The sequence below is a fragment of the Carcharhinus amblyrhynchos genome, chromosome 21, assembly GCF_965287045.1.
Source record: "Carcharhinus amblyrhynchos chromosome 21, sCarAmb.v2.hapA, whole genome shotgun sequence".
NCBI classification, from domain to species: Eukaryota; Metazoa; Chordata; class Chondrichthyes; order Carcharhiniformes; family Carcharhinidae; genus Carcharhinus; species Carcharhinus amblyrhynchos.
In genome coordinates this window covers 23,609,409-23,622,468 of record NC_137344.1, presented here as the reverse complement: position 1 = coordinate 23,622,468, position 13,060 = coordinate 23,609,409, and the positions used below count along the sequence as shown (strand labels likewise).

Genomic DNA, 13,060 nt, shown 5'->3' with positions numbered 1-13,060 from the left:
AACCCACTGATCAGAGCCTCTTCAGAATTCTTCTCTCAGCCCTTCTGCACTGGTGCCTTTTGCATCTTTTCCACAGTTATAGGTTGGAAAAGCAACTCAGATCATCAGAAGTGGTGGAAGTTTTTTCCCTAAACCGACCACAGAATTTTCTGCCCCTCCCACAGGAGATTGTAACTTATGTGTACAATGTGACTGTGTAGCCAAAGGCTATTCTTGTCATAGCTTCATCTGAACTCTGCATTGAGTGCAAACTTTGGCTGACATCACACAAAATTCAGATCAGTTCTGGTTTCTTGATTCAAGTAATTAGCACTAATTCTCAACCTTGTAACTACTTGGTGAGATCAGCTTGAGTTGGAACACTAATGAAACACAAGGTTGCTTAAATGACCCTACTGAGCATACACATTTACTTGCTCCCTTCATTATTCTGTACAGTTTAGTGATTAATAATAACCTGTTAAAGTTCTAAAAAGTTAATTAATTAGGTTCTCAAAAAAATTACAATTTAACAGCACAAGTATATATTAATTGAATTACCCATGTCCCAGATGTACGACTCAAAACTCATATCATCAGCAGCTCTTTGAAACTCCAGACAACAATAAGAAATTGCCAGTTTCCGCCCTTGATCTGGATGCCATGAGAGGTGAGATACCGTCCGCTTAACTTCATTAGGGTCGCTAAATGAAAACAAAGATGATGCAATGGGTTTTCTTCATTTCATAAATTCCAAGATAAAATATAATCGCCCCACCTTTGTATTTCTGCAGATGTCTGCTTTTAGGTCCATTAACTTTAATGTGCATAGCTGTACTAATTTAATGCAGCAAAAATGAAAAAGCCTGTTGAACAGAGAGACCTGGGTTTTGGGTGATTTTGAAAACTTTTAGAAACAACACACATTGCCTCAGTTTTTGCAAGACCATTTACAACCACCGTCTGTGTAGCACATTTCAAAAGCATTCATTGTTCAACAAAACAATGCAACAAAAATCAGTTGATGCTTTTCAAGATTAATTGTTTTTACCAGAGAAAAGTTTGATGCCACATTACATTCAATCTTAGACTATTTAGTAATGCTGTTACTCTGAGAATAATATTGAACACAAAGGCAGGTGGCACGGTGGCACTGTGGTTAGCACTGCTGCTTCACAGCACCAGGGACCTGAGTTTGATTCCTGGTTTGGATAACTGTCTGTGCGAACTCTGCATGTTTGGTGCTTCCTCCAGGTGTTCTTGTTTCTCCCTTAATCCAAGACACATGCTGGTCAGGTGCATTGGCCATGTTAAATTTTCCCTCAATGTATCTGAACAGGCGCCAGAGTGTGGTGACGAGGGAATTTTCATAGTAACTTCATTAGTGTTAATGTAAACCTACTTGTGACACTAATAAATAAACTTAAAAACCAGACATTCTGAATCCAATTTTCAAAGAATTGATGATACACAAGCAAACAACTGTCATTTTTTTTCTCTTACAAGATTCTAATTAAAAAAGTGAAGTTTCTTGTAGACCGCAAATCTTAAACTCATTGGATGTGAAATTTATGTGACCTCATTTTTGGCAACAAGACTATGTTTTACAGTGTTCTAATACCTGCTCAGATTTAGGTGGCTAAGGCACAAAATAATCTACTCACCTAATCTGAATGATTTTGGTGCTAGCTCCTGCATCTGCAGTGTTTACCTTTCCTTCCCAACTAGACCAGTGAATTGAGACCATAAATTGTTTAATAAATTTATTAGGCCATAAATTGTTGTTGCAGACCACGTGGTACAGACAGCATGCTCTTTCTTAAAGACAGTCTATTTCTGAAAGGAAAATTGCACAAAAAATTGCTGCAATGGATGTTCTTGCAAACACCAGATGGAATCCAGATAAATGGATGCATTCCTGGAGGCATTAATGATGTGGGGAATAAGATTAGCTGAATTTCTTTTGCTGAGATCTGGCATGAACGTAATAGGAAAATGACCTCCTTCTGTGCTGTAACAATTCAAGGTGTTCAAGAAGAGAGACACTATGGTCCCATGAGGGACCAGGTTGAGAGAACATCCTCAAAAGGATGTGGAATAGTTGGCGTTTGAATTTAAGGACCCAGCAGCAGTACCATAAAAAATCTAACAACCTCACATGGATGGTCAATGCTCATGAACGCATCTTCACAAAACATCTCCTTCCCACCTACCACCAACCTCTCATGCTGCTCAAAGGACACACCTCCATTACGTACCCAATTGCGCCACCTGGCATTCAGGATTCAAGCCCAACATCCAAATACTCCACATACACATGCACACCTCTCAATGCTTCCACATACCATTCTATTTTTACCCTTTCAAGACAAGGTGATACCCAATGAAAGAGTAGAGTCAGGGACAAAATTGCCTGCACCTCCTGAACTTTCCAGAAGAGATGGCTCTTATCGTGAGACTGGGAACTGCAACATCCAAAATTGCTGAGAACATTGAGGATGGTGGCACTTTCTTGCTTACACCCCTTCTCAACTCCCAGGATACCCTCTTCTAGCAATCTGGCATGATGAGCAAGTTAATGATGATGTGGCCATGGACCTTTGGCTTCCCATCCAATCTCCCTTCTCTCGCAACAAATTTCTCCTTCTGAGTTTGTGCTTTCATATACCTCAAAAGCTGCCTCACAAGCCCCAAGATAAGGAAACAGTGAAGAATCCCTGTTTCTTGATCTGATACTTGCAGCCACCAGCTCAGAGACTGGACTTACTTTGGAAGGTAACACAAATTCACTATCAGCACATAGTGAGTTTCCAGGTACAAGTGGACTGCAACCAGACCAGAACAAGAGAATGTTTGCCAGCTCACCAGAGAGAAATGTAGCAGACAAGTATTGCTGCAGAGGACTCAGGTAAAAACTTTCAGGTGGTGGCATACAGGCAATTGCTTAATGGGCATGCATATCAAGACAGATGCATTGGATGACGTACTGGGTATTTTCATGTCACTATTAAGTAATATGAAGGAGTCAGGCTCCAACTTGCAGAAGACATTGCAGAGAGCTTGCTCTTTCCTTAGACCCTGCTTAATTTCCCTATCATGCAGTAGAACATGATGGTGAGGGAGAAATTCACCAAAGATTCTTAGAAGGAACCTTCCAAAGCCACAACCACTCCCAACAAGAAAGACAAGGGCACCAGATACATGGGAACACCATCATCTGCAAGTTCCCCTCCAAGCCACTCACCATTGCCATTCCTTTGCAATCACTGAGTCAAAATCCTGGAATTTCTTTCCTAATGGCATTGTGGGTCAACCCACAGAACATGGACTGCAGTGATTCAAGAAAGCAGTTCAGCGCCGCTTTTTCAAGGACAATTAGGGATGGGCAATAAATGCTGGCCAGCCAGCGACGCCTATGCCCCACAAATGAATAATAAAAAGAGCCAGAGACGCTGTTGTCCCCCTACCTGTTGCAGTTTTTGTGTGAACAGATCACATACCTCTTTGCCAACCCTGGGCAGCATTCTCTAACAGATGCAGGGAACTCACCAAAACACCCCTAAAAACACTAATACGAAAACAAAATACTGCATCTAATAGAAATCCAAAAAAGAAACAGAAAATACTGGAAATACTTGGCAGATCTGGCTACATCCGTGGAGAGAAAAGCAAAGTTTGTGTTTTAGGTAGACAATAGGAACGAACAGGGATATCCACTGCTTGCTGAACTCCAGGTTTGAGGCGTTCAAGTCAGGCGACTCTGACTTATACAAAAATGTGAGATATGATCTACGGAGATCCATCAACGATGCCAAAAGATAGTACTGGACCACGCTAGAGTCCCAGGCTAGCTACTCTGACTCCTGCCGGCCATGACAAGTTCTGCAAGACATAACAGGCTACAAGATGAAGGCATATAAGATTGTCAGCACCAATGCACCCCTTTCTCAGGGAGCTCAAAGCATTTTATGCCCATTTTGAGCAAAAGTTCAGCGAGAGCGTGCGGTCTATCCTGGAAGCCTTAGACGAACCTGAATCCAAGGTCACCATTGCAGACATCAGAGCAGCGTTCTCAAAAGTCAACCCACGGAAAGCGACTGGCCTGGATGGAGTACCCAGGTGAGCAATCAGATCCTGCGTGAACCAGCTGTTGTGAGTATTCACAAACATCTTTAACCTCTCTTTACACCACTCTGAGGTCCCTATCTGCTTCAAGAAGATAATCATCATCCTGATACCATCGAAGAACCAGGCAGCATGCCTTAATGACTATCGTTTGGTGGCTCTGACATTCATCAGTACGAAGTGTGTTGAAAGGTTAGTTATGGCATGAATCAATTCCAGCCTCCCATATAGGTGCAACACAAGGCTGCGTCCTCAGCCCCTTACTATACTCCTTATACACCAATGACTTTTGGCCAAAATCCCCTCCATCTCAATTTTCAAGTTTATTGATGACACTACAGTAGGGTCCCATCTCAAACAATGATGAGACACAGTACAGGAAAGAGATAGAGAATCTGGTGAACTGATGGGATGACAGTAATCGCTCCCTCAATGTCAGTAAAATGAAGGAGTTAGTCATCAATTTCAGGAAGTGTAGTGGAGGACATGCCCTTACCTATATCAATGGGGAAGAAGTAGAAATAATCGACAGCTTCAAATTTTTAGGTGTCCAGATCACCAACAACCTATCCTGGTCCCTCCATGCCAATGCTATAGTTAAGAAAGCCCATCAATGCCTCTACTTTTGCAGAACACTAAGGAAATTTGGCATGTCAGCTACAACTCTCATCAACTTTTACAGATGCAGCATAGAAAGCATTCTTTCTGGTTGTATCACAGCTTGGTATGGCTTCTGCTCTGTCCAAGACTGCAATAAACTGCAATGAGTCGTGAACGAAATCCAGCCCATCACACAAACCAGCCTCCCATCCATTAACACTGTCTACAATTCCCTCTGCCTCGGAAAAGCAGCCAAGACAATCAAGCACCCCAAACACCCTGGACATACTCTCTTCCATTTTCTTCCATTGGGAAAAAGATACAAAAGCCTGAGGCCATGTACCAACCAACTCAAGAACAGCTTCTTCCCTGCTGCCATCAGACTTTTGAGTGGACCAACTCGCATTAATCTGATCTTTCTCTACACCCTAGCTATCACTGTAACACTACATTCTGCACTCTCTCCTTTCCTTCTCTATATAAGGTATGCTTTTTATAGTGCGCAAGAAACAATACTTTTCGCTGTATACCAATACATGTGACAATAATAAATGAAGTCATATGGGATTCAAGATGAGCTGGTAAGATGGATGCAACACTGGCTTGGGCATAGAAACGGAAAGAAGTCTCACAACACCAACTTAAAGTCCAACAGCTTTATTTGTAGCAAATGCCACAAACTTTCGGAACACACTGTTCCTTCATCACGTGGGAACTCCTTAACGAGTTAAGAAGGCATATGCTGTACTCGCCTTTATCAATCACGGGATTGAGTTTAGGAGTCAAGAGATAATGCTGCAGCTTTACAAGACCCTGGTCAGACCCCTCTTGGAGTACTGTGCTCAGTTCTGGTCACCTCATTACAGGAGGGATGTGGAAGCTATTGAAAGGGTGCACAGGGGATTTACAAGGATGTTGCCTGGATTGGGTGGCATGCCTTATGAGGATAGGTTGAGAGAGCTCGAACTTTTCTCCTCAGAGAGGTAACCTGATAGAAGTGTATAAGATGTTGAGAGGTATAGCTTGGGTGGATTCTCAGAGGCTTTTTCCCAGAGCTGGAATGGTTGCTACGAGATGACACAGGTTTAAGGTGCTGGGGAGTAGGTTCAGAGGAGATATCAAGGGTAAGATTTTTACTCAGAGGGTAGTGGGTGAGTGGAATCAGCTGCCGTCAGTGGCGGTGGAGGCAAATTCGATAGGGTCTTTTAAGAGACTTCTGGATGAGTACATGGGACTTAATAGAATTGAGGGTTATAGGTAAGCCTAGTAGGTAGGGATATCATCGGCACAACTTGTGGGCCAAAGGGCATGTTTGTGCTGTAGTTTTTCTATGTTCTATGAAAAACCTACCCCTGACATCTCCTCTGTACCTACTCCCCAGCACCTTAAACTTGTGTCCTCTTGTGGCAACCATTTCAGCCCTGGGAAAAAGCCTCTGACTATCCACTCAATCAATACCTCTCAACATCTTATACACCTCTATCAGGTCACCCCTCATCCTTCGTCTCTCCAAGGAGAAAAGGCCAAGCTCACTCAACCTATCCTCATATGGCATGCTCCCCAATCCAGGCAACATCTTTGTAAATCTCCTCTGCACCCTTTCTATGGCTTCCACATCCTTCCTCTATGAGGCGACCAGAACTGAGCACAGTACTCCAAGTGGGGTCTGACCAGGTTCCTATATAGCTGCAATATTGTCTCTCAACTCCTAAATTCAATTCCTCGATTGATGAAGGCCAGTACACCATACACCTTCTTAACCACAGCTTCAACCGGTGCAGCTGCTTTGAGCATCCTATGAACTCGGACTCCAAGATCCTTCTGATCTCCCACGCTGCCAAGAGTCCTACCATTAATATTATATTCTGGCATCCTATTTGACTTGTCAAAATGAACCACTTCACACTTGTCTGGGTTGAACTCCATCTGCCACTTCTCCGCCCAGTCTTGCATCCTATCAATGTCTCACTGCAACTTCTGACATCCCTCCACACTATCCACAACACCTCCAACTGTTGTGTCATCAGCAAACGTACCAACCCATCCCTCTGCTTCCTCATCCAGGTCATTTATAAAAATCACAAAGAGTAAGGGTCCCAGAACAGATCCCTGGGGCACTCCACTGGTGACTGACCTCCATGCAGAATATGACCCATCTATAGCCACTCTTTGCTTTCTGTGGGCAAGCCAGTTCTGGATCCACAAAGCAATGTCCTCTTGGATCTCATGCCCGCTCAGTTTCTCAATAAGCCTTGCATGGGGCACCTTATCAAATGCCATGCTGAAGTCCATATATACTACATCTACTGCTCTTCCTTCATCAATGCGTTTAGTCACATCCTCAAAAAATTCAATCAGGTTTGTAAGGCATGATATGTCTTTGACAAAGCCATGCTGACTATTCCTAATCATATTATACCTCTCCAAATGTTCATAAATCCTGCCTCTCAGGATCTTCTCTATCAACTTACCAACCACTGAGGTTAGACTCATTGGTCTATAATTTCCAGGGCTATCTCTACTCCCTTTCTTGAATAAAGGAACAACATCCGCAATCCTCCAATCCTCCGGAACCTCTCCCGTTTCCATTGATAATGCAAAGATCACCGTCAGAGGCTCAGCAATCCCCTTTCTCGCCTCCCACAGTAGCCTGGGGTACATCCCATCCGGTCCCAGTGACTTATCTAACTTGATGCTTTTCAAAAGCTCCAACACGTCCTCTTTCTTAATGTCTACATGCTCAAGCTTTTCAGTCCACTGGAAGTCTGCACTACAACCACCAAGATCCTTTTCCATCGTATTCATTAAGTACCTCTGCTATTTCTTCGGGTTCCATACAAACTTTCCCACCATCACACTTGATAGGTCCTAGGAAAATGTAAGTGATCTGATTAGATGATACAAAAATTGAGGGAGCAGCGGAGAGCGAAGAGGATTGTTGGGAGGATACAGCAAGATGAAAATCGGCTGGAGACGTGGGCAAAAAGATGGCAGATGGAATTTAACTGGGATTAATGTGAGATGATGCGATTTGGAAGGTTTACAGAAGGAAAGTATATAGTAAATGGTAGAGACCCTAGAAATATTAGCATACAGAGAGATCTAGGCATGCAGATCCACAGTTCACTGAAGGTGTTAACTCAGATGGACAAGGTGGTTAAGAAAGCATATGGCATACTGGCCTTCAGCTGTCGCAGCATTGAGTATATTGAGCTGGAAAATCATGTTGTAGCTGTATAAGACTTTGATTAGGCCGCATTTGGAGTATTGTATACAATTCTGGATACACTACTGGAAGGATGTAGATACATTGGAAAGGGTGCAAAAGAGATTTATCAGGACATTGCCTGGTTTGGAGGATATAGGAAGGTTGAGCAAAACTGGAATGTTTCAATGGGCAATGGAGGATAAGGGGCTACCTGATAGAGGTTTACAAGATTATGACAGGCTTTGATAGAGTAGATAGTCCGAGTTTTTTCCCCAGGGTCGAAGGATCAATTACTTGGGAGCATCGGTTGAAAATGAGAGGGGTAAAGTTTAAAAGAGGTGTAGGAAAAATTTTTCATGCAGAAGATGGTGAATGCCTGAAACACACTATCAAAGGCGGTGGTGGAAGCAGATCCTGTAACAATGTTCAAGGGACACCTGGGTTGATACATGAATCGGCAGGGAATAGAGGTTTGAACTACGTAGAGGCAAGAAAATATTAGAGAGGCATCTGTGTCGGCACATACTTCGTGGGCCGTAGGGTTATTCCTGAGCTGTACTGTTCTTTGTAAATCAAGTCAAATCAAAACCTTCCGACAGAGCTTTCTGAACAATGTGAAGCATCCACTCTTATTCTTTCTCTACAGATGCTGCCAGACCTGCTGGGCATTTCCAGCATTTTCCATTTTTATCTCTAAAGGCACCTCTGGGTACTTTCAGACACATTCCAATAGAAAATGTTCCAAAAATTTAACTTACTTGCAATCAAAATGCCCATTTAAACATTTAAATAATGTTCCTGCAGAATCCACCTCTCTGTGCCATGCATCATTTTTCAACAGCAGAGGTTTCCAGGACCTGCATGGACCAAATTTGGAATCCTGCGACGGAAACCACTGACCTCTTTTGCAGTTGGCATTCTCCAGTGCCTCTGCAGTGAATAAAGTTTTGACTGAGTGCCAAATTCTCCATTCTCAATGACAGCAGGGAATGAATGCCGTCGGAGAACGCAACCCTAAATGTCACATCAACCAGTTGAGCAGTGTGATTCCTTTCATGGGCTGTGAATATCGCCGGAAAGGTCAGCTTTTGTTGCCCATCCCTAACTGCCCTTGAAAAGGTGATGATGGACAGCCCTCTTGAATTGCTGCAACCCATCTGGTGTTGGTTCTTCCATAATGCTGTTAGGAAGGGAGTTCCAGAATTCTGATCCAGTGACAGGGAAGAAATAGTGTTATAGTTCCAAGTCAGAATAATCTGTGGTTAGGAGGGGAACTTGGAGGTGGTGATGCTCCATGCATCTGCTGCCCTTGCCCTTCCAGGAACCTTGCTGAGTTGAAGGAATCTTGGTGAGTTGCTGAGGTGCATCTTGTAGATGGTACACACTGTTGCCATTTTCTATTTGTGGTGAAGGAGATGAATGTTTAAGGTAATGGATGGGGTGCTGATCAAGTGGGATGCTTTGTCTTGGATGGTGTCAATCTTCTTGAATAGTCTTGGAGCTGTACTCATCCAAGAAACTGGAGAGTATTCCATCACATGCCTGACTTTAACCTGTAAGTAGTGGACATGTTTAGGGAGTCAAGGTGAGTTGCCACTGCAGAATTCCCAATCTCTGACCTGCTCTTATAGCCACAGCATTTATACAGCTGTTAAATCTATGATCAATGGTAATCCCTCTGTATGTTTCTTGATAATTAAGAGGGTGAAAGGTTATCAGGGGTAGACGGGAGGTTACAATCAGATCTTATTGAATGGTAATGCAGACTCGATAGGTCAAATAGCCTGTTCCTGCTTCTGACTTGTTCTTTCGTAAGTTGATCATGGATTCAGCAAAGATAATGCAGTTGAATGTCAAGGGCAGGTAGTCAGATTCTCTCTTGTAAGAGATGATCATCGCTTGGCATTCCTGTGGCACAAATGTAACTTACCAGTTATCAACCCAAACCTGAATGTTGTAGAGTTTTTATTGCATATGGACATGGACTGCTTCAGTATATTGTTGCGAATGGTGCTGAATACTGTGTAATTAACAGTGGCCACTCCCACTTCTGATCTTATGAAGGGAAGATCATTAATGAAGCATCTGAAAATGGTTAGATCTAGGATACTTCTGCAATCAGATGGTTGCCCTCCAACAAGCATAACTGTCTTCCTAGGTGTGAGTCCAAGTGTTTTCCCAGACAGTGATGCCATGCGTTTATCTATAGCCTTGGAGAATGCAAATGAATCTCTCAGGTGGCAGCCTGTGAGATGGCATCCCCTTCTGGGAAGCCAGGTAGATCTTTATAGTACTGCCAGAAGCAGCATCATGACAGCTAATTTCACATCCATTGAAGAGTACTGATCAATTTTATTGCAGAAATTGTGGAAGAAAGAGGTTTAGTGGCAAATCTAAAGAATAAAATAAAATAGTGGAATTTTAAAGGATTTCCTAATTTTCATTGCAAGAAAGTAATATAAATGAGCTGACATGTTGCTTTTTAATATGTGAGATAGTGATAAAGGGAAGAAATTCCTGTTAAATTTAGCTTTCAGGACAAGAGTGAAAGGTTTTAGCTGTAAAATGAATTTTTTTAAAAAATTGAGACATTAATTGTTTGTTTACATTCAGAATCACACAGAATTGCAGGCAAGCTGGAATATACTGCCTTTTTAAAAGTTTATTTATTTGTGTCACAACTGGGCTTACATTAACACCACAAGGAAGTTACTATGAAAATTCTCTAGTCTGTTTGGCTACAACGAGGGAGAATTTAGTATGGCCAATGCACCTAACCTGCATATCTTTTGGACTATGAAAAGAAACCAGAGCAAGCGGATGAAACCCATGCTGACACGGTGAGAACATGCAAGACTCGACACAGACAGTGACCCAAGTTGGGAACTGAACCTGGGTCCCTGGCATTGTGAGGCAGCAGTACTAACCACTGTGCCACCATGCCGGTTACCTTGACAACTTCCATGTGTTTACTCACAATTAGAAACTGCTTGGAGTTGCCCCTGAAAAAATTTCCTAATCTTTGATTGGTTCTTCTTCAACCAAGGAAAAATTCAAGGAATCTCAAGGATGCATGCATTACCTGAAAACATTTATTGTTTTTGCAGATGAAGGTTCCTCAATTCTTTCTATAGATTCCTCCTCCTCTTCAAAGTACTCCTCATAAATATTGATAGCATTGTTCTGTTTAATGCAGTGCTCCATTAACTGTAAAAACAGGACAGTACATTAAGTAATATTTAATGCGAATGTAACAGCAAATATAGTGATTATTAATCTAAGCCATCTTTCCTTCTTCAGTTGTTCAAAAGCTAAAGAAGAGAGGAGGCAGCCTTTCGTTAATATTTATAACTTTCCAAACTATTAATATTGCATGAATAAAGTTACAAAAAACAGCCACTGCAGTGCTGATTAAAGCTATTAACAAGATGCCACTGTAACTTTCAAAAACTTTATTGGGCAATTTAAAAATCTAATTTTGCCCAATCTTTGAATCTTTTTTCCCCAATTATCCTTTAAGTAATCACAGGCGAAATCATAAAATGTGTATGTGTATGTTAAAATGCAATCTACATTATATAATTCCAGGCCACAACATACTAGACTAGTCTTTGCTGAAAAATAAGAGTGTACAAACAAAGTACACCATTATTAATATTCAAATGTCCTCATGTGTGCGGAACTTGGCTATCAATTTCTGCTCAACGATTCTGTGTTGTCACGTGTTGTGAAGGCTGCCTTGGAGAACATTCATCCGAAGATTAGCAGCAAGGATGAGGTAACGTCAGAATTGCAAATCACAAGTTCCTGCCCAATATCAACAACTCAATCATTAGCTTCATGGAAACAACACTGGCATGATTTTCATGAAGTTGCTGTGTAAGCACATCAATTGTCCATTAAACTCTCCACAGTCTAGTAGTTAACACCATGGTCTGAATTTTCAGGAGACTGTCATCCTGAGAGTCAGCGGAGAACACACCTCCTGCCAATTCTGACAGGCCCACTACCATCCTATACTCAACTGAGTGATTATTGACAGCAGTTGGGATTTATTTGCCCCCTTGGATGGAAATCCTGCCTTGGAGAGCTGTTGGCCCATCAGATTGACTGATGGCTCTCCAATCCCTCCAGGCACAGTGCAGCACTGGGCAGAAGTACTGCAGCACCATGCCTAAGTCTAAATCCTGGGATCATGTTTCAGGAGATTATGAGTGGTCCTAGGGTGGGCGGTTGCTGATCTCAAAATTGGGGGGTGGCCTGGGAGAGAGGGCTGAAGTTCCCAGCTCCTAATGGGGAGGTGGGGAGGATGCCCAAATCTGAAGGGGCCTCCGGATTGAGGCGCCAACCCTACTTGCTGCCCAAGATTGAGAGTGAAGACTTTTTCTGTTTGGCATCCTGATTGAACTTGCAGCTGCTGGTCTAAAATTGAGGTCAGGTGAGAGAAGACCCTTGTGGCCATTAAGTGACCTACTAGGGGCATGGGCAGGCTTCCCATGCGAAGTTCTGTCTGTGCCTGGGTTGGGCAGGTGAGATCCTGGGTGAAATCCCGTCCATGCAATTTTGCAACCATCCACACGTTTCCCCCCGACCCCCATCGACTCTCACAGTGCAATAATTATTAATGACTTCCAAAAATCTCTTGCAACTAGTAAGTAAGCAATTAAAAATGTGTTGTGTCAATCTTTAAAATTTGTTTGTTAAGGAGATACACACCGTTTGTCTCATTATTCACCAAGATCCCATATGCCTTGTTGTTATTGTTGTGTGGTTTTCAGCTTGCACTTCAAGCAACTTCGGAGGCAAGCATTTTTAAAACCTAAATGTACGTGAACATGTCTAATTAATTGGACATGCTTTGTCCAATTGATGCTGATGGAAAATTTAACCCACTAAAGCACCAATTTATTAATCCAGAGGCTATATATATAAAGCAGAGAAAAAGGCAATATGTGCTGCTGTGATTCTATTTCTGTTGCATATTAAAAAGTTTTTTATGATCTCAGTAGAAACCAGTAACACTTTAGATTCTTCTTTGAAATCCGAAAACCCAGGTATTTAGTAAAAAAAATTAAGTCATGAAGTTCACCATTAGAACCAAAGAACTTTACAACATAATAATCAAAGAACATGAATAAGTACACTCGA

The 13,060-nt window shown here is 42.2% G+C and overlaps 1 protein-coding gene across 3 annotated transcripts in view; it reads right to left on the bottom strand.

Annotated features, from left to right (window-relative positions):
• dnai2b (dynein, axonemal, intermediate chain 2b) overlaps positions 1-13,060 on the bottom strand; it is a 61,255-nt gene that overhangs the window by 35,791 nt on the left and 12,404 nt on the right. For all 3 annotated transcript variants that reach the window (XM_080208826.1, XM_080208828.1, XM_080208827.1), the window contains 2 exons: positions 10,995-11,119; positions 541-683 (listed from right to left, as the gene is read on the bottom strand). In XM_080208826.1, coding sequence (XP_080064952.1) covers positions 541-683; positions 10,995-11,119 — 268 coding nt within the window. The remainder of the gene's footprint in view (positions 1-540; positions 684-10,994; positions 11,120-13,060) is intronic.